This window comes from Podarcis filfolensis (assembly GCF_964270895.1).
Source record: "Podarcis filfolensis genome assembly, chromosome: 3".
Taxonomy (NCBI): domain Eukaryota; kingdom Metazoa; phylum Chordata; class Lepidosauria; order Squamata; family Lacertidae; genus Podarcis; species Podarcis filfolensis.
The window spans coordinates 101395401-101420827 of NC_139606.1; the positions used below are offsets into that span (position 1 = coordinate 101395401).

At 39.9% G+C, this 25427-nt stretch overlaps 1 protein-coding gene across 2 annotated transcripts in view; it reads left to right on the forward strand.

Annotated features, from left to right (window-relative positions):
• Positions 1–25427, forward strand: part of CAMKMT (calmodulin-lysine N-methyltransferase) — a 245004-nt gene that overhangs the window by 198151 nt on the left and 21426 nt on the right. For both annotated transcript variants that reach the window (XM_083605524.1, XM_083605525.1), the window contains exons 5-8: positions 1089–1143; positions 2233–2296; positions 7857–7917; positions 21823–21897. In XM_083605524.1, the coding sequence (XP_083461650.1) occupies positions 1089–1143; positions 2233–2296; positions 7857–7917; positions 21823–21897 (255 nt within the window). The remainder of the gene's footprint in view (positions 1–1088; positions 1144–2232; positions 2297–7856; positions 7918–21822; positions 21898–25427) is intronic.

Consider the following 25427-nt stretch of genomic DNA (forward strand, 5'->3'; position numbering starts at 1 on the left):
TACTTTATTTATTTATGAATTTTATGAAAATATTTTTATTATTTTTGTTTGTGTGGTTTCCATTCTAGTATATTTTATGCTACACAATATAACTCATAACCTGTCTTGAATTATTTTCATCCACCAAGAGTTTTAAATATCCAACAAATGTCTATCATGAAATGGTATTTTTCTTGCATAAATGCACTCTAGGTTGTGGCTGCCAATGAACTTTGAAATAAATTAATAAAAATGTGCATATCAGATACGTAGCATTCTTTTGTCATCTTTAAGGAAATAACTGATGTTGCACAAACTTTTTGATTTTTACCAGCCAAAGCATACTTATTTTTGAACAATCCCACAGATATCAATGGGACTTTCTTAAAAGCAAATTTACTTGGCACAAAGCAGTTGTGCTAAGAGGGTTTTTAAAAAACAAAAACAAAAAAAACTAGGATCTTTTGTAGGCCATTTGTAATTAAAGTGCTAATTATGAGCTAAAATTTCCACCTGTGCATAGCAAAGAAAGAAAGAAAGAAAGAAAGAAAGAAAGAAAGAAAGACACACACAGCTGAGGTGTGTACTTAATTTTAAATGTCAGAGTTTCTGTTACAAATTTCAACTATTTCATTCCATAGTTCTCCAGAGGGTGGGAGCAAGAGTGAGCGGGAGAAATTATATTAATTCTTTCATTTACTTGTCTAACTGTTTTTGAACGAATGAATGTGAATTAACAGTGTTATCCTTTCCTAACAATTATCTTTCGTTACTCTAGCTAGTTTAGTTCTAAAAGACAGTGCCATTGACAAGGAATGGTTGGGGGGGAGGGAGAGAACCTTCTCGGATTTTTTTTCAGCTCAGCGGTGGTAATGTTGCACTGAGCACTAATGAGGGAACCCCCACTGGTTTGCCTGCTTTGTGACTTTTCTATTTCATAATTATTTTTAAAACGCAAAACGACATGAGGTAGCCCGGTCATGCCTCTGCTACTTCCTGGTACCTCCGCGCCGCACTACAGATAGCAATTTGTTCTTGTAACATATATGTCTCTCTGGCCATTTTCATCTAATTTGTATGGGTTCTACCATTTCTTTTCTCTCTTTCAGGGGCCTTGCTGTGTGTGAGCTAGGGGGTGGCATGACATGCTTGGCTGGGCTTATGGTAGGTCTTTTCTCAATTCCAATCCTATTCAGAGGGAGGAACAAAGGGGAAAAAATGTTCCAGTGCCTCCAACTGCTGGGTCAGAGAACTGTCAACAGAATCAGCTGCGGTCAAGCTGCAGAGTCTTGAGAGACCTTCTAGATTGACTTGCTTTCGTATCATATTGATTTTATGGTTGCCTCGATGAGCAGAAACATTTTACCTCAGTGTAGTCAATATCTCTTGTTGTGACATTCCAGGCCACGTACGGTCTGTCTTTCATTGCCATAGCTGAAGCTTCCCCCCTCCTCAGATTATAGTCCCCCCCCCCATTTGCTAAGATACAGGAATAGCCTGGCGAATCACAGTTGGAGCACCATGATATAGCTGCTAATGTTTTGCCTGCATTATTACACCAACAAACATGATCCAGAGCTCTCGGTAATTAGATTCTTTTGAATTAGATTGGCCATTCAGGAGCGTCATTCACCATTCTCTGGGTTCTGAGTCATGTATTCAGGAGATATTATGTAGCAGTGCAGTGCATTAGACAAGTTTTTATGTCTCTACAAATAAAAGCATATTGTTACACTGATTGGCATTTGACAAACCTGTCGTTCTTACACAATGTGTCGAGGTTACAGCCCAATGTGCGAGCATGTCAAAGCTCACAAAAAAATTACCCTTACAAAGCCATCTGCCTGCAATGCAAAGTTATATGAAGGGCATCAGGCAGTCAGACAGAAGCAAGCTGAAAGGCAGAGTGACAGCCTCGTATGATGGCTCTACTAGATAAACAGAAGCCCGCAAATGAAAGCCTCTCAGAATACCATCATCCGCTGTCACAATGCAATTACGGAACAGAATGATAGCAAGATAGAGGCTCCCGCAAATGGAATGATAAAAGTATTGACTGATTTGATTGAATGATTAAAATAATGCAGACATAAAATGAAAAAAGATTGAAGACTGTTACAGAGAAATAGGTGAGGAAGCATGATACTGAAGGCTTGTCACTCCTGTCTTCACTTCCACACAGACAAGCATATTTGCTCATTGTTTGCTGTGCTCCCCCCTCTCTCTCTCTCTTCCCCCACCCCCACCTTCCAGGTTGCTATTTCTGCAGATGTCAAAGAAGTTCTGTTAACTGATGGAAATGAAAAGGCCATCAAAAGTATCCTTATTCAGATAGAAAACTGGTCTGTTGGACTCGTTCCTTTTTCACTACCTGAGCAACAATTGATATAAAAGGACAGCAAGGGGTCCATATAATAATATATGCATACGTACACATACCCACTGTAAGTAATTAAGAATATATAATGTTATTAAATAGATTTACAGTGTTTCCTAGGGGAAAAAATTCACACTCTCTTTTACATTAAAAAAGAAGTGTGCTTGTTCTGAAATAAAGAATCAAGAAACATGATAATTACTGATCCCATGTTATGTAAGTATTCAAATCAGTTCTGTTTAAAGTTATACAACAGCAGACCTTACAATTCCAGTTTTGCAGATTTCCCAGTTGCTGGTCTACTTTGGTTTTGCTTCAAGATATTGACATTTTATATTGAATAAATATATGTGTTACATATATATTTACCCATATCCAAAATTAGTCAAAATTAGTGATATCCAAAATTAGTCATACTCATAGTAGACTCATTTATTTCAGTGGGTCTTCTCTGAGTATCACTTAATTGGATATTATCCCAGCTTCTACTTTTTGTTTATGTTTAGACCATGTACACATAATATCACTCATAGTAACCTTTCCCTAACTTCATGCAAGATGCATCTCCACTCAGTTCATTACCAATTGCCCAGTATTTCTCTTAAAACAAGGTTTTCATTCTTGTATTGGAATACGTTCTATTAAATCTAATTAGTACATATGCAGGTAAACAAATTTGCACTTTAATATGACTGCAAATTATTCCCTCTCAGTTAACTAAGTGTCTACAATAGCATGCAAGCTAAGTCCCATAGTGAATATTAATGACTGTTAGAAATTGAGAGGGGAACGCAGAAGGTATCTGTTTGCTTTGGTTCTTGACGATAATGACATTTGCATGTTAGGGGTCTTCATTTAGTGGCGGAATACTGGCATGTCAAAGTTATGGAGAAATCTCTTTGTTAGTATTCACAAGATAGGTCCTTTCCCCCTCAATTTTATTTAATTCTGTTGTGAGGTTGTTGTTTTTTAAGGAAAACAATGTGTGCTTACAGTATGCATACAATGGTAATGCAAGGATATCGACAATCAGACTTCAAGAACACTGTGCCCTCTTTGGGGGACCTCAATACAGCAATATCTGTGTCAAATTCTTGGAGAATTCAGAGATGAAGGCAGTCCTAGGCACTTATCCCATCTTTTAAGAATGTGACACACAGATGCTTTAAAATGGGGTTAGGGGTGAAAGGGGAAGGGGATATTTTCCCTCTTATAATATTAAGCCAGGAGAATGTTGATTTTTTTTCTACCTAGAATCTACAGTTTTGCAGTGTGCCATATAGTTATGCATTATACTGTTGCTTTCTCTAGTACCTCTGTAAAAGATGTACATGAGGAAAACATTTTTAAGACTCAATAGAGTTGAATCAGGATATATTATAACCAACTTTAACCTGGCTGATATTTTGCTTCCACTTTTAGATTTTTAGAATCACAAATCAAGCACCAGACAGCTTTAACAGTATCTCACAGGTCTATTATAAAGTTTTATTGCAGTGTCAAAATCCTTTGTGTCATCCAATGATCTATTATGCAAATAGAACTTTTTAAAAAAACCAATTTTTTAGGAGTTTTGGATTTTGCAAGGCAAATCTGCCATGACAATCTGGTTGTTTTCTGTTTCTCTATATGGTCAAAAGATACTGCTTTGAAACAATCAATTATCAAATATACTTTAAATTAATCACTGCCCATATCAACCCACTGAACTGCAGCTGAGGACAAAACATAAACAAAAAATATTACTGACTTCACACTTACATGGAAATAACACAAAAATCAGTTGAATTTATTAAATGTTTTAGCATTAACTTGCAAAGCTCTTAAAATGCACAATAACTTTCAATGCTATTGTCAGGATGCTTGAATAAAGATTTGTACTCAACTAGAAACTTCCCTAAGCAAATACGTTTCAAAAATTGTCGATTCTGTGATGGGGGGTTACAAAGTGCCTTGTTTTGTGCTCTGTTGTTGAGCTATTAAATTAAAATACCCTTCTTGTTTAAAATTAGAGTTTACCTTTGTCCTTTAAATTTCTTTAAAACTTATAAATTATATGCCACTTACTATATATATATATATATATATATATATATATAGTCAAAATGGTGTCAACCCAGGAAGAGAGAAAATCACAGTCAGAAGCCGGGAAATCACTAAGCAAGCCTGCTAATTATTCTTAATGGGCAAGATGAACACATTAAGAAACAAATGAATACATCAGCGAAATGTAATTGAAAATCGACCTGGCAATAGTGCTTTGCATCTGAGCATTCACTTTTATATTATCATCATTGTTATACTTATTATTGCTGCTATTATTAGCAATATTCATAGAGGATATCTAGGGGTCCTGCTTTTGTGTAGTTTTGAATTTGTTGGTGGTGGTGGGATTTGATTTACCTTTTTACTCCCCCCCCCCCAAAAAACCCCACTGAGTGTATTGTGTCCCATCAGTCTTTGATGGGTTTATTGTCAATTCATTTGTGAGAGTAATAATTTCATTTACTACAGGGATGTCAAAGCATGTGCTCTCTTAATACAAAATCAATATATATCAGGTATAAGGAACACAGAAGCCGGCTTTCATATTAACTATTCCAGTTTTTAAGCAATCTCTTTCCCTATTGTATAACATTTCGGGGTACCTTCAACAATAAAACTCCAGTGTGTTGTCGTGCGCCATGCAAACATGAATGTATTCTTTTTAAAACTCTGCCACTGCTCATATAGCACCATATTATGGTATAAGAAGCTATAATGTATAGCTGCACCTCCTAATCTGCACTGAAATTAAATTACACTTGTTAGTAATTGCATTGCATAGTAACACTACTGTTTTATTAATGTATTATTTTGTCTTAAAATTGTATTTCCGACTTTTTACAGTTTTATGGCTCTATTAGTAGTCAAATCAATTGGCAAAGGAAAAAAAGGAAATGTGTTAAAGGTGAATTTGGTAATGTACCTGAACATCAAATTTGTATTTTCTAAATTTTAATGAAATAATGATCTGAAATTCATGCCTTGGTCCAGACTACAAATTTCTTAGCCAGATCTCATTCTGAAAGTTATGTGGTATATTTAAACTATTTGCACTAATGTAAATACAGCTGAGAACTTACACATTCACTGATGAAGACTTTCAAGGAGGAAAAATGGTTTGGGGAGCTGCTTAAAAGTGATCTGTATTTTAGCTCTTTGTTTATCATGTACTTATGAATTGAAATATGGTATCTAGAAATGTGAGACAAGCTCAGAGTATATTACAATATCCACAATGCAACCCCCCCCCCACAAAAACCAGTAATATTATAATATAGCTATATTGTGTATGGCTCTCTAAATAATCTTAGAAAATCTAGGTTTTAAAGAGAAGCTTGAGAATGGATTCTGGAGAATAAAGATTTATGCACTATGTAAAATATGTTGTTTATGATCCTGCATCCAGCTATAAACATATCCTATGTAGAAGTTATTTTGATTTCAGTAACAAATGTTTGTGCATATGTGTAGGATGTAGCTGGATGCAGGTCTGAACCCTTCATGGTTACACAACTAAAACAAAATTATTGAAGGCATTTTTTTAAAAAAAGTATACGATATTTTATTCGCGTATTTGCTTAATTAACCAAATAATACATAATTCTTTATATTAGTCATGCCCTTTCTTTTCTCTATGATTCGGATCACGGTGTTACACAGAACACCATGGAAACATGTCAAAAAAATAATAATCTAAAACCCAGAGGGCTTTTTTTAATGTATTTTTCACAGCAACAACATTATCTCTACTATTTTGTTACACACACACACACACACACACACACGGATATATACACACAAATGTCTGCTACGTTCATAAACTTCATTATTATGGCTTTCTGAGCCTCTGTTACTCTCAACGGTGATGCATTAGAGAAATGTGTTTTTCTTTGCAAACGCCGCTAATGTGATTTGCAAGCTGCTCCTGTGGCAACTATATCCATACCAGTGCTACAAACACCACTATGCTGGGATTCCCCACAAGTCTATGTGTGTCATAATAGCATTGCTATTTGTATTTCGCAAACTCCCCTAACAATATTATTATAACCTCTATGTCAGAGCAAGTCTACCTGCTAAATATAAAGCAGCCTGTTGACCTCACATTATCACTGGTCAACGACATAGCAGGATTGAATTGCTACTCTTGCCTCATACAAGACGCTGCTGTAGCTACTTCAGGGTAAGCCATTTCGCATGTCCATTGTTTTTAAGGCCGGTGTTGAAGGCAATTCAAAGCATGTATGTCTGGAAGGATGCTCTCCTGGTTTTGAGGCTAGGCAGTAATTCTAAACAGAAGTCATGGGACTGATTTCCAAGCAAATAAGATAAGGATGGAGGTACTGGCTTTCTTCAGGAGGAAGAGTGGAATAACAATTTTAATAAACAACAATAACAGGCAACTTTCAATAATTTCTCAGTTCACTGGTTCCAATGAGAAAGTGCTGATAGTTTGCCAGGAATGGTGGTGAGAAAGAGGGGGCTAACAGACCAATGTATACCCCAGGGTGATTTGACTTTGGGGTGATTTCTTCAATAATCCAGAGTACATGTGTTTCAAGGCAAGTTCAGGGGTTATCAACCTGGTCCCTACCTGGGCATTTCAGGGTTCTAGGTGGGTGGTAGGGGGTTCTACGGCACAAGTTGAATCCTCCTTCTATCGAGCACTGGTGGGCAGTAAGGAAATTTTACCATCAAGAAAGATGCATTAGTGTGCAGTAGGTATAAAAAGGTTGACTACCCCCGGGCAAGTTTAACTGACATAAAGTGACTTTCATGTATATCTGTTTAAAAGTTAGGGTTCCTTCAGCTACCTCTCACATTTGATGGCTAATTATGACAAATTTTATCCATTTTACTTTCCATCGGGGAATCAAAGTATCCTTGGTGGGATGTGTAGACACTTCAGCAAGCTTGTGATGGGGGTGGGAGGTGCTGCATGCTCTGAGGGTGAGGGTGGGATACAAATAAATTATTATTATTATTATTATTATTATTATTATTATTATTATTATTATTATCTAAAGGTGCACTTAAGGGTGGGTGTCTGTGAGTGTTGTTCATCTCAATGGGGCGCACATTCTGATGTGTATTCCCAACCACAACTAGTCATTGTGTGTTATCCCATTACTACCAGGAACATCTGGAATGTGACGCCTTCCAGATGTTGTGGAACCACAACTCCCATCAACCTGGACCATTGGCCATGCTGGCTAGGACGGATGGAGTTGGAGTCCGACAACATCTGAAGGTCACCACATTGACCATCTGAGCATGATGCAAATGAGCTGCAGTGGTCCTCACATTGATTAACCAAGATTAAGTGGCAGCTCTTGCGCATGTGTGCTCATAATATATAATAATGACTATGGTTGCAGAAATATTTGCCATTAAAAATGAGTAGATTTTGATCCATCAGTTTTATTTTATGGATGATTCTTAACCAGTGTTATAGATGTAAGCGATATAATCAGAAGAAACCAAAAGAAGTTCAGAGCCCAAGCAGTCTCAAGCTGGTAAGACACTTCTGATGTTTCTTTTACATTGTTTCTGTATGAACTTTTACCCATGCTAAATGAAAGTAGGATGAGGATGAAGCTCTGGCTCGTTTTCAGACTTGTGCTTGGCTCTCACTTGGAATCAATTTTGTCAGACAAAAATTATATACCAGTCTAGCATGTATTGACTGAACACTTAGCTTTTTATGTTAATCCAAACTGCGCTTTTTTTCAAAATTCTGAAACATATATTGCTTTGCATGCACAAGAAAAAGTAACTTGTGCTACACATCATCTACCTTTAGCTACATGCAAAAAGGTCATTTTTAGTACTGGCCACAGTAGTGTAGTGGTCAATTTTGATTCCAGGAGGCCATCATGACATCCCACATAAACATACCCCAAAGGAAAGTCCCCAATTAGAGGCAGCTGTGTCGACCCATTATTACACATAGGTAAACCCAGAAGTATCACACCAACAAGCAGCAGTACACAGTGTAAAATCTGATTTATTAGACTCAGCATTACTGCGATGCTGTGCATTGTCTTCTGGGATGAAGGTCCCTTGAACTCAGTGGTGCTTAATTCTGACGGCATATAGAGTCAGTTTGTAAGACACATAGAGCTTTAACAAAAGATCTTCAACCAGCTGAAATGCAAGCAAGCCTGCAAAGAAGGGTTGCCATTTTAATTGCTAACATTAAGTAGGGACCCCTTCAAGGAAAAGAGAAGAAGGGAGGGCCAGAGGTCACTGGTAGAACATCTTCTCTGCGTGCAGAAGGTCCCACTTTCAATCCTTGACATCTCTGGCTGAGAGGGACTCACGTCTATAATCCTGGGGACCTGCTGCCAGTTTGTGAAGACGATACTGAACTAAATGAACTGATGGAACGATCTGACTCAGCTTCCTATGATCCTGTGGAGTATTCAGCACTACTTGGTTATTTCCCTCATTCTCTGACTTCCTCTATGCTAATCTGTCACAAAAACTTGAAAACCTCAATAATACCTCATTCGCTTTGCCTCAGCATCATCACTTCTGCTGTGAAAAATGTCCTACACAGGATTCCCCCTCTGCTACTACAATAAAATAAATACTACTACTACTACTACTACAACTAATAATAATAATAAATACTTCACTGATGACCATAATCAAACCACTATACTCAGCAGTATTCCTGCTGAAGGATGTGTGAAGAGCGTGAAGAAGCGTTCACTAAAATATGTATTTAGCAGACACTACTAAGTGATTCAGGGACGCGGGTGGCGCTGTGGGTTAAACCACAGAGCCTAGGACTTGCCGATCAGAAGGTCGGCGGTTCGAATCACCGCAACGGGGTGAGCTCCCGTTGCTCGGTCCCTGCTCCTGCCAACCTAGCAGTTCGAAAGCACCTCAAAGTGCAAGTAGATAAATATGTACCGCTCCGGCGGGAAGGTAAACGGCATTTCCGTGTGCTGCTCTGGTTCGCCAGAAGCGGCTTAGTCATGCTGACCACATGACCTGGAAGCTGTACGCCGGCTCCCTTGGCCAATAAAGCGAGATGAGCGCCGCAACCCCAGAGTCGGCCACGACTTGACCTAATGGTCAGGGGTCCCTTTACCTTTACTAAGTGATTCACCACAAACTAGACATGTTTGTTTTTCCTCAGGGGCTGTTACAGCTAGAGACAGAATTGGATTGCCCTTACACTGTAATTAATCTATGTTTAAGAAAGCAATTAATGTCTGAAGCTACCATATACTAAGTCAGACCATTGTCAGTCCAGGTCAGTATTAGCTATTCTTGCCAAGGTTAGCTCTTGCTACTTGAAGATCATTTTGAATGTAGGCGCTTGTGATTAAATCTGGGTCCTTAGGAATGCAGTGTAATCTACTGTTACTGAACCGTTTCTATCAAAAGATTCAGATGAAAACGTGTTTGAGGCCGGGAAATGTTTTCTTCCTCTAACTGTCTCTCTGCCTTGTTTGGAGGCCGCAACACAACTCAGTGGTAGACCACCTGCTCTGTATGACAAAGATTTAGGTTCCAATCTACCTTCTCTGTCCTAGAGCAAGGCTGTTGAAGTCCAGCTGCAGCCTGCTTTGACGTTTGAGGTTAAGGGTCTAAATGGAATAGCCAAAACCAATGTTGTATAGGTCTGTTTTAGGCCCATTTTAATGGGCATTTACTTAATATTTCAGTTCTAAACTGGAGGCAAAACCATTGGGCAGCTTAAAGCAATTGTTCCTTTTTTATCACATGTACTGAACTTAATACAATCCCATATCATTTCAGGTTCCAAGCATCCAAAATAAGTGCTTTTCTTAAGACCTTAAACACCTCTGATTTCAGCTCGCTGTGAACAGACCCCTGTTTTGTTTCATGCACACCCATATGTAGGTTTCAAATTGCCATGTAGTGTGTGCAAGACTTCATCTCTTGTCAAGATTTACAACCTGGTCTTTTAGATATCAATCAAAAGCACATTTTCAACAATGTCCTCATTTACATTTATCTAATGTTTAAGGTCATTTGTGATCATTTGAGTGTATTTCAGCATATGGAATCAGTGAATAATAGATTTCAGCTCCATGCTGTGAAGAAAGATTGTGTTTTTACAAGACATAATGTTGTTTACTGGGTGTTAATAATCACTAATTAATAAACATATCTAGATTTCTAAAATGTTGCATTTTCTGTGATGGAAATGTCAAGTGTTTAACTTGCTGAGTGCAATAGCATTTTCTTCCTTCTCTGCATAAAATAATTTAATTACAGAAAGATGTGCAATGTTGTACTGCAATATACAGCACGTTGGTTTTTCCCATTTTGGTACCTATAGATTCCCATTCAAATATTTCATATCAATAAAAACTATTTATAGCATACTCTGTGCTATGTTACCATAAAACAGTTTGAATTGTGCAAATATAAATTTTGACTAACATCCTTTTACCCATTTTACTATTTTATTTCTATATCGTTGTCTAATATCTCTCTCCACCTGAAACATATATACTTGCAGGCAATTTCTACTGAAATTAACAGGAGCTTTTCCCCAACCAAATGAGTTCAAGCATATTTTCAATTAGCAAGTAGTCTTACTCAAAGTTGTGTAAACAGATAATGGTTCCCTTGAAACCTAGGCCTTGGCTATATTTTAAAGTCATTGCTGCACATATTTGTATCCCTAAAATAACATGTTCTCTGCTACAGAATTGAGCTCTATGACTAGATATATCTGTTTGGTAGCTAGGATTTATCCTCTCTGAGTGGAACCCCTGTCAGGTTTTCAGTTAAATTGCTACAGTCAGGTGCCTGCATCCTCCACAATTAAAAAATTGTTGGTGGTTCTGCCATTCTCACACTTCTGTGTAGGTTGTACATGGAATATTGGAGAAACAGTATCAACAATAGCCTTTTGTTCCCCGAATACCAAGGTCCCTATTTAGGTTGCCCTACTATATTTTATAGGGACGTGGGTGGCGCTGTGGGTAAACCTCAGTGCCTAGGACTTGCCGATCGTATGGTCGGCGGTTCGAATCCCCGCGGCGGGGTGAGCTCCCATCATTCGGTCCCAGCTCCTGCCCACCTAGCAGTTCGAAAGCACTCTTAAGTGCAAGTAGATAAATAGGTACCGCTTTATAGTGGGAAGGTAAACGGCGTTTCCGTGTGCTGCGCTGGTGCTGGCTCGCCAGAGCAGCTTCGTCACGCTGGCCACGTGACCCGGAAGTGTCTCTGGACACGCTGGCCCCCGGCCTCTTAAGTGAGATGGGCGCACAACCCTAGAGTCGGACACGACTGGCCCATACGGGCAGGGGTACCTTTACCTTACTATATTTTATAGTATATAGTAATATAGTACTATATTTTATATTTCATAGGGGATGCGGGTGGCGCTGTGGTCTAAACCACTGAGCCTCTTGGGCTTGCCGCTTGGAAGTTCAGCAGTTCAATCCTTGCAACGGGGTGAGCCCCTGTTGCTCAGTCTCAGCTCCTGCCAACCTAGCAGTTTGAAAGCACGTCAAAGTGCAAGTAGATAAATAGGTACCGCTCTGGTGGGAAGGTAAACGGTGTTTCCGTGTGCTGCTCTGGTTTCGCCAGAAGCGGCTTAGTCATGCTAGCCACATGACCTGGAAAAACGGTCTGCGGACAAACGCTGGCTCCCTCGGCCAGTAAAGCAAGATGAGCACCGCAACCCCAGAGTTGTTCACGATTGGACTCAACGGTCAGGGGTCCCTTTACCTTTACCTTTACTATATTTTATGTTGAATGACTGCCAAGCACATGTCCGTGTAAGGCTCAGGGTGGGGGTGGAGTGCTTTCAAACAGTTATGGCCCATATGTCTCATACAAAAGAGAGGCTGACCAATTATGCTTCTTTAAACATTTTATTAATCCTCGCATTACATCACACGTTATGCCTTCCCACTACATCCTCTAGTTACCTTAACTGTTGGGGGGATTCTTTTCCCACCCACCTTTCTATGAGAGAGCCCAGGATACTTCCCACCCTTTATTCAGGGTAGGATCACCTGCAGTCGAATTTCAGTGGGGTGGCTTCTCTAGCCTTATTATTTGAGTGCTGAGAGGAGCAGTCCTTCACTTCCTGGGCCTCCTCTCAGCTTGTGCCCAGAGGCTCCTTCTTCTGCCGCTGACCACGCTATCTTTCTCAATTACATCTGGAAGATATTGGAGGGATTGTCCTTCAAGCAGGCACTTTACTGTCCTGGTCTTCTCTTGTCCTCTCTGCGATCTGGTTTTTCCCATTCTTTCTGGAACCGAACTCCCCCCCCCCTCTCCTGTGAGTGGTTCTGATCTCCTGCTCTGCCCAGGAGGGAAGGCAGAAGCAGGACTTGCACCCACAGGGTCCCAAGCCGCCTAGCAAGGCATCCTCCTGCCATTTCCAAGAGGCTTCCCTGGCACCCACTGTGGGTTCTTCTCAAATCTCCCATAGGGGAAACCCAGCCTGCAGGTGCTGCTCCAACCATCTCCTCCTCTTGGCTCCATCAGAGATGGATGGTCTGACTAAGATTGCTGCTGAACAGGTTGTTGTTGTTGCTGCTGCTGCTGCTGTGTCTACTGGCAAGATGCCTGCCTTCCTCTACACACTCCCTCCATGGAGCCTTCTTTTTTACTTATCAATTTCATAAAATTTATACAATGCTTGATTGTGTTCTTTAAAAAATACAAAAACCTTCAAAGCCGGTTTACAAAAAATAAAACAGAGAAATCAGGAAAAATTCGCAACCATACTTTAAAATACTAAAACAGACTAAAATTATCTCAACTTTCTAAGCATCTGGGTAGGTTCGTCTAAACAGGAATGATTTTAGCAGGCACCAAAAAGAGTACAGTACACATGAAGACAAAGTCCATATGAAGTCTGACTAGTGCAGAATAAAGTTGAACTCTCATTTTCCATGTTTGGGAAACTATGGTACAATTAATGCTGCCTAAAAATTGCTTTAGCCCTTTTTTGCCACTGCATCACACTGCTAACTCGTGTTCAGCTTGTGATTGACTACAAACCCAATATACTTTTCATGTATAGCCAGGTTTCCCTCATCCTATACCTGTGCAAAATGATTATGATTAACTAAACAATTTTTTTTCATTTGTCAATGATGCATTTTATTTTGTTAGCTTTGGCCCATTTTTATCAAGGTCTTTTTGAATTTTATTGCCATATTATTGCCATGCTAGATACTCTAACATTTATGTCATCTGCAAATCCCGTCATTGATTAAAATTTTGGAAAGTATTCATGGGTTCCATGTGCCTGTCACAGGAATTATGTAGAATTCTGGTGTGCCTTTTCATTTCATTATCTATAGGTTGCCTACTTTATATTCATAATTTCAAAGCACCTATGATGGAATTAGTCAAGGTATTTAACCTTAGTGACCATACATGAAAGCGTAGAGAAGTTGTGTTTCCAATTTCACAGCCAGTTTTGTCTCACCTTCTCCCAAAGGCCTTTATGATGACCTTTCCAAAGGCCAGGCTAAGTTTCACAACTCTGCTGGAGATTTGTCATCACTGTGGGCTTTCCAGTAGCAAAGTGACCCATGATGACTTGAATATTGCCCATGAGAATTGGCAGCCAAGGCACAATAATCGGAACATCTGAGGTTGAACAGTTTTCCAGTAGCCCTGGGTGTAAATCAGGCGCTGATATCAAGGTCAGAGAAAGCAGCAGACTGCCTAACTGTAAACAAAGCACAGAACTGTACCTGATAAAAATAAACCACTTATTCTCAGAGTATATACAGGATATTGTCATAATCTCATTTTATCCTACCACTGGAGCATTTAAGATTTCTTGGTAATGCAACTGAAGATCTACAGTAACGGCACTTCAGATTTCTAAGTACCGGTACTTGGGGGGAAATGGATACCCTATTAATGAGACATAATGTGTAACTTTAGATGTCCTTGGAAAGTCCTTGGAAAGTTACACAGTGAAGTGAAGACCAGTGATAGACTGGAAGGCCATAGCTCAGTAGCAGGACATCTACTTTGCATACAGAAGGTCCCAGGATTAATCCCTGGCATCTCCAGGTGAGACTTGGAATGTACCCTGTCTGGAATCATGGAATGCCGCCACCGGTCAATGTAGATAATATTGGGCTAGATGGACCAAGGGTCTGACTCAGTATAATGCAGCTTCCTAGGGCCAAACAGAAGGTGCTGCTCCTCAGTAGCAGAGCACATGCTTTGCAGGTTTGAACCCTGACATCTCTGGAGAGCAATTGCCAGTAGACAGTCCTGATTTAAATGGACCAATAGTCCAACTCTGTAAAAAGCAGATTCCTAACAATCTTAGAATCTCCTCCACTTGGTGATAGGTAAGGTAAAGGTAAAGGTACCCCTGCCCTTGCGGGCCAGTCGTGTCCGACTCTAGGGTTGTGCGCCCATCTCACTTAAGAGGCCGGGGGCCAGCGTGTCCAGAGACACTTCCGGGTCACGTGGCCAGCGTGACGAAGCTGCTCTGGCGAGCCAGCACCAGCGCAGCACACGGAAACGCTGTTTACCTTCCCGCTATAAAGCGGTACCTATTTATCTACTTGCACCTAAGGGTGCTTTCAAACTGCTAAGTGGGCAGGAGCTGGGACTGAAAGACGGGAGCTCACCCCGCCGCGGGGATTCGAACCGCCGACCTTGCGATCAGCAAGTCCTAGGCACTGAGGTTTTACCCACAGCGCCACCCGCGTCCCGATATTGGTGATAGATAGAGTGGTGCAAATAAAATGCATATGGGGTGCCACCAAGTTGGTTGATATCTCAGGCACAGTGACCTTGTAAAGTCCCGTAATGGATTGCCTTGGACTGACTTAGTCTAGGACAGACATAGCAACTGGGATGATGCAGTTTCCTATATACCAGCTGCAAAGTTCATGATGCATACGGTCTGAGAAGGTGTGCCACACAGTTTGTTCCTGTATGGTCACTATATTGTCAATATTAAAGGCATCATGGGTCACTTTGCTACTGGAAAGCTATTCTGTCCCTCAAAAGGATGCCAGGGTTCTGTGAACAGCCTTTCCTGGTGCATGGCGATATAAAGTTGTGCATCTTTGTATTCTCTTCAGTTACCCTGGAGAGCTCTTGCTAGCCACCATAGACAGTCCTGAGCTAGATGGACCAATGTTCTGAGTTGGTGTAAACCCATATTCCAATATCGTCTTTACTCTTCCAGGTTGTTAAGTGGCAATCTTTCCCACCACCGGCTGCTTCATCCCTTTAATCTGAAGTTGCCAGGGATTGAACCTGGGGAACTTTGGCATGTGAAACATGTGCTCTGCCCCCGCTCTGCAGTCCCTCTCCTTGCAAACGTAAAGCAAACAGAGAGAATGGTCTTAGCCTAGCCATCTACTTTATTTCATGGTCCCTCCCTGTCTCCAGCAATTGTGCAACCCAATAAGGACTGTACATGGTACTGTTTCTGCACATTTGAATGTGTTTTATGTGTGCTGTGTTAAACAGATAGGGCCTTTATTCTGCCTGAAGAAAGTCATCTCCCCCAAGTTGCCATCATATCTACCTGATGCTGAAGAGCTTGTTTATTCCCCTCAGTGAAAACTACCAATATATATGAAGAGAACATTGTTCTGCCAGAAGGTGGCAGAAGTAAAATAGGCACATGCTATCACCTGGTACAGGGACGCGGGTGGCGCTACGGGTAAAAGCCTCAGCGCCTAGGGCTTGCCGATCGAAAGGTCGGCGGTTCGAATCCCCGCGGCGGGGTGCGCTCCCGTTGCTCGGTTCCAGCGCCTGCCAACCTAGCAGTTCAAAAGCACCCTCGGGTGCAAGTAGATAAATAGGGACCGCTTACTGGCGGGAAGGTAAATGGCGTTTCCGTGTGCTGCGCTGGCTCGCCAGATGCAGCTTTGTCACGCTGGCCACGTGACCCAGAAGTGTCTCCGGACAGCGCTGGCCCTCGGCCTCTTAAGTGAGATGGGCGCACAACCCTAGAGTCTGTCAAGACTGGCCCGTACGGGCAGGGGTACCTTTACCTTTATCACCTGGTACAAGAGTTCAGGGTGTGGAAGGCTACAGATAAAATCAAATCTTAATTCTCAAAGTACTTCTTCTCAAAGCATTAGATTCGCACTGTCATCAGTAAGAGTCTTTCTGGCTTGATCTAGTCATTTTAATCTGGTATATACTTGAAGGGCAATTTCAAATGAACCCTCAAGTACAATACCACTTCATTAAGCACATCTAAACTGTTCCTTGGTTTGAATCTGGTGCCTCAACCAAGAAAACAGGCTAAGAATGTCAACAAGCTTCCCTCTTTGACCCCCTCTGGGTTCTGATTCCACTTTCTTATATCCTGAGTATCCTTACCTTTTTAAGCTAAGCAAGGATATAAGAGAAGAACAGGTGATAGAAGAGAACAGAGAGAGATTTATTTAAAAACAATAAAAACCTTCAGTACCTTCTGAGCCACAGTAGTTTATCAATATACTGGAAGTTTAAGATGCGTGTGTGTGCTGAATGTCTAGAAAACGGTGGATCAGAATAATAACTTCATTTCAAGTATTTCATACAGATACTTTAGATTTAGTTTTTGTGGTGTGACATATTATTTCAGTTCTTCTCAAAATAGAAATCCCAGCGAAAAGTTTAGATATTTCAGTGTGCTACCAAGCCAGATTCAAGGTGCTCTTGCTAACATATAAGAACATGGGGTCTGACTATATGAAGAAATTACTGTTCCCATATACGTAGAATTGCTCCTTTGTTAAGATCAGAGGTCTTATAGGGAGCAAGAGCGGAAAGGAGAAGGAAGTTCTCTTGCAGAAGCAGAGGTCTGTTGTGCCAGCAGAACAGCAGTGCTGGATACAACCCTCTATCTTCATTGTGTGGATCCCAATACTTAATTTACAGGGTAAAATATTTGCAACTTGGGGGGAATTTCTGGAAATCTTAGAAACTTTCATGGGTATCATAAAATACCCAATTCACAGAAGAAAAACTGTCAAAACTGACCTGCAAAAAAACCAACATGGGCAAAGCACTGTGCCTCCCCCCCCCCAAAAAAATAAGAGAAATTAAAAAGGCAGGAGCCTCACCCCAAACAGGCAACCCTCCAACCAAGCAATAAAAACCACAAATGTAGATACACACAAACATAAACTGGGCAGTGGGGGACATAAACTTGGATTGGGTACTGTTTACAGATTTGTTAAAATTTAAGTGGCATATAAATTGTTCAAGTTTATTTTATTTTTCAACTGTGATGTCCAGAGACTATTCTCCTGGTGGTGGTGCTATTAGCTGAGGCACACTATGTAGTAAATCTGGGGGGGTGTATTTTCTATGGTGGCATCGGATGAATGGAACTCCCTACCATCAAAAATAAGGCAGGCCCAGCTGTGATCAACTTTTGATGCCTGCTTTTAAAAGACCTAGCTGTTTATTGAGGTGTTTGCTAGGTAATAATTCTCAGCTTGGGATAATTTCCAGCTTTGCTGACTATAGTGGATGGAATCTTAGAATCCTAGAATTGTACAGTTGAAAGGCACTGCAAAGGTCATCTAGTCCAACCCCCTGCAATGCAGGAATCTTAGCTAAAGCATCCATGATAGATGGCTATCCAACCTCTGCTTAAAAACCTCCAAGAAAGGAGAATCCGCAACCTCTTAAGGGACAGCTCTTACCGTTAAAAAGTTCTTCTAGATATTTAGTGGGAATCTCCTTTCCTGTAACTTGAATCCATTGATTTGGGTCCTACACTCCAGAGCAGGAGAAACCAAGCTTGCTCCATCTTTCATGTAACAGCCCTTGAGATATTTGAAGATGGTTCTCATATCTCCTCTCAGTCTCCTCTTTTCCAAGCAAAACATATCCAACTCCCTCAGCTGTTCCTCATAAGGCTTGGTTTCCAGACCTTTGATTATCTTGGTCACTGTCTTCTACTCATGTTCTAGTATGTCAATATCCAGAGCTAGACACAGAACTCCAGGTGTGGTCTGACCAAGGCAGGATAGAGCAGTACTATTACTTCTCTTGATCTGGATACTATACTTCTGTTGATGAAGCCTAGAATAGCATTAGCTGTTTTTTTGCTGCTGCTTCATCACACGGTGGACTCGTGTTAAGCTTGTGGTCTACTAAGACCCCTAGATCCTTCTCACATGTGCTACTGGGAAGCCAGGTGTCCCCCATTTATGCAGCTGTTCTACGTAAGTATAGAACCTTACATTTGTCCCTGTTGAAATTCATGTTGGTAGTTTAGGCCCAGTTCTCTAAACTAAGGTCATCTTGAATCCCAATTCTATCTTCTGTGGCATTAGCCACCCCTCTCAATTTGGTGTCATCTGCAAATTTGATGAGCATCCCCTCAATTCCTTCATCCAAAACGTTGAACAACTACAGATCCATGACAGATCCCTGTTGCACCCCATCTGTCACTTTTTTCCAGGATGACAAGGAACCATTAATGAGCACTCTTTGGGTTCGGTCAGTCAACCAGCTACAATGCCACCTAACAATTACAGTGGCTTAATGTTTTAATGTGTTTTTATCCTGCTGCATTTTGTCTGAATTTTGTAAACTGCTTTGGTGTCACTAAAATGATGAGTGGTGTTCAAATTATTTTAAATTAAACAATATGCTGCAATTTGATTAGCCAGAAACATGTGTAAGCACTCTGGAGAAAGCTGATAATGTTGGACAGTAACAGGGCACACCCACAGAGGCGCCCCTTGGATTCTGCCACCTGATTCAGCTGCCTCTGTCTGTCTCGGCCCTGTTCTCAGTTCACGTGGCTGAATCGAACAGGTTTAGGATCCAGCCTAAGTTCCCTCCCCTTGAATGCCCCCCTTTTTGGAGCCTACACTGAAGACGAAGAAGAAGAAGAGGAGTTTGGATTTGATATCCTGCTTTATCACTACCCGAAGGAGTCTCAAAGCGGCTAACATTCTCCTTTCCCTTCCTCCCCCACAACAAACACTCTGTGAGGTGAGTGGGGCTGAGAGACTTCAGAGAAGTGTGACTAGCCCAAGGTCACCCAGCAGCTGCATGTGGAGGAGCGGAGACGCGAACCCGGTTCTCCAGATTACGAGACTACCGCTCTTAACCACTACACCACACTGGCTCTGCTGGGCTGGGCTCACCCAGCAAGGTCCCAGCTAAGCGAAGCATGGGAAGTTACACCAACTGTTCTGGGAACAGGAGCCCCTCCTATAGGTTTGATTCATCACTGAGCGATCTTCAGTGTCAATATATTGACATTAGGCAGGCGCCATTAGTGTATTCTTTAAGATATCTGACTAAAATGTTTCTGTTTCAGAGGGCCTGTTCAGGCACACAATTGTGTTTCGTCGTTTTTAACAGTTTTTAAATGTTCAAAATATATTTTCCCTTTTAATTTTCATTGCATTTTCATTACCAATACGTTTGCTGCCCTGGACCCCTTTGAGAGGAAGGTTGGGGTATAAATTTGATTAAACAAATAAACATATTTGTTTGTTTGCAACAGCAAATAATCAGGAGTTTAATAATAATAACTATAACAATAATAAACACAAGTCCTGTCACATTAAAAAATGGTTCTTAAAGTCCTTGTTTGTCTCCATTGGATTTCTTTCAGTGGAATGAAGGACTAGTGATGGTCTTTGAAGCTCAACTGCCAACTGCCATTGCTGTTTCAGGATTCTTAAAAAAGAAAAAAAAATCATCAAATGAGAGCTAACAACCCCACCAACTTACCTTTACCTAATTTTCACTGTTGTAACCTAAGTTTCCACGGAAACAGGGTTGAAAAAGCCGCCAGTAGCCAGCAGGCAGCCGGCAGCTGAGAGTGAGAACTCTCCTTTGTCACTTTCCACTAGTGGATACATGCTGAGCACTGAAAGTGCCAGTTTGCAAAGCCACCTAGATTTCTAAAATTTGCACCCCATTTAGAGTTTAAATGGGAGCGAAAGTGTGTGTGTTTGTGTGTGTGTGTGTGTGTGTTTGGGCTGGGGGTGGGGGAAGAGGTGATTAAATTAACCTACTGTTTTTCACCCTGCGATTGGCACAATACATTCCAGAAAAGGTGAATTGCGGAATTGACTTTTGCTTTATTAGATATCTTTCTTTCTTTTTATTATTATTATTATTATTTACATTCTACACCTTTACAGAATTACTTGTATATATAGATGTGTGTGCAATGTGTGTGTGCATGCAATATGTATGGTTCTGCTGTTTTCAAGGGCTATACATGATACCCTTTTTGTCTTCCATGTCTGTTGCACACACTGACAAATGATAAGACCCATTCCACCACCAGGAGGATATTATAAGTAAATCATAGACATAAATCACCCTGTGTGACTTTGGGAGATTACTTTTAACCAGGAGCAGCTTGTTGCCAATGGAAAACGAACGTTCACAGAACAGCGATAACCATGTACAAACTGACAAACCCATCGCTGCCTTCTGTTTATGCATCTCTATGTCTGCAAGTAGAAAATAAGTTATCTACTTTGATAACGAGGCAAGCAGTTGTATAAGAAGAAGAAAATTATGCTGCAATCACAAGCATACTTAATGCAGAGAAACTCCCACTTGAACGTATTTGGGCTTACTTCTGAATAGGCATTTTGGACCGCACTGGTAGAAAGACAGCACTTTCTTCGATATTACACACACACACACACACACACACACACACACACACACAACAACAACAACAGCAGCAGCAGCAGCAGCAGCAACAACAACAACAACTTCTGGTTATAAAGCTTCTTTATTTGGAAACCAAATACTAAAAATGTTTTATTTGCTAATACAGTATTACAGATATTAGAATTAAATAACATAATAGAGCAGCTAATAGCACAGATCTTGGAATTAAATAATATCATAGAGCAAAAGTTGACTGTAACTGCGTATTGTAAAGATTGTCAGTAGCAAAATAGTTGGCACAGAAGTGAAGCCTGAGCATTCTTTCACCCTTTCCCTCCTCCCCACAAGCACAAGGATATAGTTGCTTCATGTGTGAGAAACTCAACTGACTTGCCTGTCGGATGCAACAGAGAGCAGAGTACGCAATGCCTTTTCAATTTGCAAAAGTGTGTTTCCATTCAATAAGCCACACTTGATTCCCCTATATTCCTTTTCAATTAATCTACAGGAGTAAAGGGCCGAAACCTATAAGCCTATTTTACGTTTTAGTTCTCAGTTTATAATGCAGAACCTTTGAAGCTGCCTTTGGCTATATAAAGATGTAACTCTTGCTTCGAGATGTAAACCATAAAGGAGATGCCTAGTGTAGTCTTTTTAGCTGCACTTTTTATAATTTATCTGTATGTACTTTTAACAGAACAACTATTCACGTCCTTTGCCAAAAAGTGTAAATGCTTTTCTTTTTTAAAGGGGAGGAAATGCAAAAAGATGAAAACATGTAAGTCTAATTTTAAAAATCTTCTTTCTCTCTCTAGCATTCTACGATGGGATAATGAGACAGATGTCTCTCAACTGGAAGGACATTTTGACATTGTTTTGTGTGCTGACTGGTAAGTACATAAAAAATCATAAAACTCATGTTAGGTGGGGGGAAGCTTTGCTGGAGTAATTGTGCTGTGCTGCTTGCTGATGGCTAAGCAAAGTCAACAAATGAAGCACAAAGCCACCTTAACCTCAACAAATTAATATTCATCTCCATGTGACAGTTATAAGGTAGTCTTCTATCACACAGTAACTTCTACCACATTATTTCCCAAAGATTGATTTTGAGAAGCATTTCCATTTTCTGGAATTGCCTCTGTTTCATGCTTGACGTATCAGTAAATGGACGACTTAGGCAAATTGCAAATAATTATGGCTCAGTGAGGAACAGTCTGGAGAAAAGGGAGTTTATCAACACAAACAGCTCAATTAGCTTACTTCTTAGGAAAGATCTGACTATTGATATAAGAGGATATATAGTCTGTGCTCCCCAGTAAATCTTTGGGGGATATTTCCCCCCGTTTCTCAAATCTGCCAAACAAAAGTAATAACATGCATCATCTAAGTGACATTGAGATGTTTGAATTAATAGTACATTAATTGCAATAAAAAGAAATCTGAGAAAAACACACACATCTTTGATTGACTGACAAGTTACAGAATAATATTTTACTGTATATATTCAAGCATCTAGGTAGATTTAGCTGAATATAAATTACATTTTTAAAATTCTGCTGACGCACCCAGTTATATAAACTGCACAATGGTTCCCATAAGGTTATAAAGTGTATTTTAAAGATATATATTTTACATAAATATAACTTCATGTATACAGCTTTTCTTAGCTGTATGTTATCATAGGAGAGCATGATTTAGATCTGTAGCAATCAGTGAGAGTTCAGCTATTGACTTCAGTAGGATGCAGAAAGTATGCAAAATAAAACATACGTACATAATCATTATGCAGACCTTTATAAAAAATAATTATTATTATTCCACAAGATAGTTCAGTCTAAGTGACGTCTGAATCGAAATGATTAAACTAAAGGTTACCTTCCCATTGTGTCCTAATATGTGGAACTAACTCATAAGCTAGACACATGCTTTTAAATATTTGCCAATACTTCTCTGAATGAAATATTTATGTTTCTTTCTAATGCTTCCTAAGTATTTCTTTGTCCTTTCTTTTCTTCTTTTATGACTTCCCAGTGAATGAAATAAGGTTTCTCTTCCCGTCGCGTTGCATTTCAGAAAAGTTCTTTGTTCCCAAAAAGGACAGACATGGGTTTCTAACTAATCACTGGTAATGTGCCTCAGAGATGCAGCATCTGATTAAAATAAGGAGCTAAACAACACCATATGATTTCAGCAAGTAATTTAGTAAATGCCTTCCTCACCAAATATTAGAATGGATACTCTAGGTTTCATTGCACAGATGAAGTTAATGCTGGACAGGATTAGATCAGATTAAGTATGAAAGTCAGATCAGAGTGCTGGCGGACATGAGCAGGAGGGCAGCAGTCTTCTCGGAGGCTTAGACAAGGCTCGCATATGGATGTTCTCCAGATTATGTGGGTGAAGCAAGGTCTTGCCAAGAGATTTAGAGTTAAATTTGTTCTTCACACAAATATCAAAACAACCTGGCCATGCCATCTCTTATATTCCTAATTCTCACACCGCGTTATCCTATTTGTACTATGGAGAATAGCAGAGTGAGCAAGATTTAACTCTTACTACTCTCCCCCAGTTTATTCCTCTCATCCTGTGGGTAAATTGCTGGCCATACGGGTAGATTTATTGTTGTCTCATTAGAAAACAAAGGATTGCGCTTAATAGATTAAATACACATTCACTCGCCAGACATGGAAAACACGTATCGCATTAGCTCTATTTACACTGAACCATATATAAATTTACACTGACCCATATATAAGTAGAAAGCAAATTTATAAAACATTTTCACTAACAGCCAAATGAATGTGAGATGTGGAACACAGATTTCTTAAAAAACACTGGTTATTTTGTTGGCCCGAGGTAAAATGCAAGTGTACCTCCATGTTTCTTTAATAAGCATAAAATAACACTTTTTCCTTTCCGTTTTTCTTCATCTTCATTTACAGTGTGGTGAACTATCTGGGCTGCTGAGTCGTGTTAATATTTAGTCTGCATCATTTCCATGCTCACTTTCTTTCCAAATAAAGAATCACTTGAATGATATTTTCACCCTAAATATTCGTAATATTATAAGATGTTCAGTAAGTGGGATAAAAACAAAATAAATACAATGAGTTAGCAACATGGGTGTAATAATATTACCCAGATCATTGTCAGTCATTAAGATCTGTAATTAGAACAAAGCAGAAACCTGTGTTCAAATGTTAAGTAGAATGACAAATTCACGGAGCACTATTTCTAGTAAAGGTGGCAGTGTATGATTCTCTGAATAACTAAACATTGGCACTACTTGGTTCCATTTACAAGAAAACAAGCTCCATTCATAAACATGTTTCAAACTCATACTGAGTTTCAGCTAAAAATATACATGATTATGAAGAGTAGTGCTATGTTTAAACTCTTAAATCATCCATATATTTTCATTCAGTCATTTGAACACATTGTATTCAAGGACTGAGAATATATGAATAGTCTATTATTACATATCCTTTAGGTTATAAAAGAAATCAGAGGCAAGCTCAGTAGTGGTTAGTTGCTGGAAGTGTGTGTGTGTGTGTGTGTGTGTGTGTGTGTGTGTGTGTAAGGACACAATTAAAAATAATTGTGAAGCAGTGCTTAAGCAGAAATTTAAGGGAAATATGAGGCAGCATTAAAGTCAGTGTTGGGTTATGGTTTATTTCTATACCGATTTTTTTGGCCCCAAGGCCCTGAACAGCATACTAATAGAAAATAACAGAATCAAAATAACAGAAAACAGAAAAATCAGAAGATACCCACCAGTCATCTTGGATAAGCTAGATCACTAGTGTGCACATATTGTGCGCTTCTTTTACACTGGATGTGTCAGTGAAAACACAGAGTGAAAGGAATACTAACTTTCAGGGCAAGTTCACATGTCCAGTTACAGAGAGAGCAAACAACAAGGAGGCATCCGGTTCCTCCAAAAGTTAGATAAAGGATGGTAATGAGAAGTAAATGAGCCATGTTAACACAATTCATTTATCATATGGTAGCCACAAGCATCAAATGGCAAACCTAACATGTTACCCTTATGCCAGGGTTCCGTGTTGCCGGAGCCCATTTCCCAGCAAGTGTGGCCAATGACCAAGGATAATGATGCCCACTATATATATAGAACCAAGAGACCGATTTATAAAACCTCTGCTCACAAATGGAACACACTCGAACAGGGTGGAAATGGTGAAATGGCTGCTGAGTGATACTGATGACTTCGTAACTTATAAAGTAGCACTATATGCGTTGGCAGCTAAGAAGATCAGGAGAAAAGAACTAGATAAAATAGCTGTCAATTGCAAAGGTGATTCGGACATTTAAGCTGGCACATCCTACCTGAGAAGCCATTGCTATTCTATCGTATGCAACAAAGAATTTTTAGGAGACGTGATTGTGGTTTCTTATATCT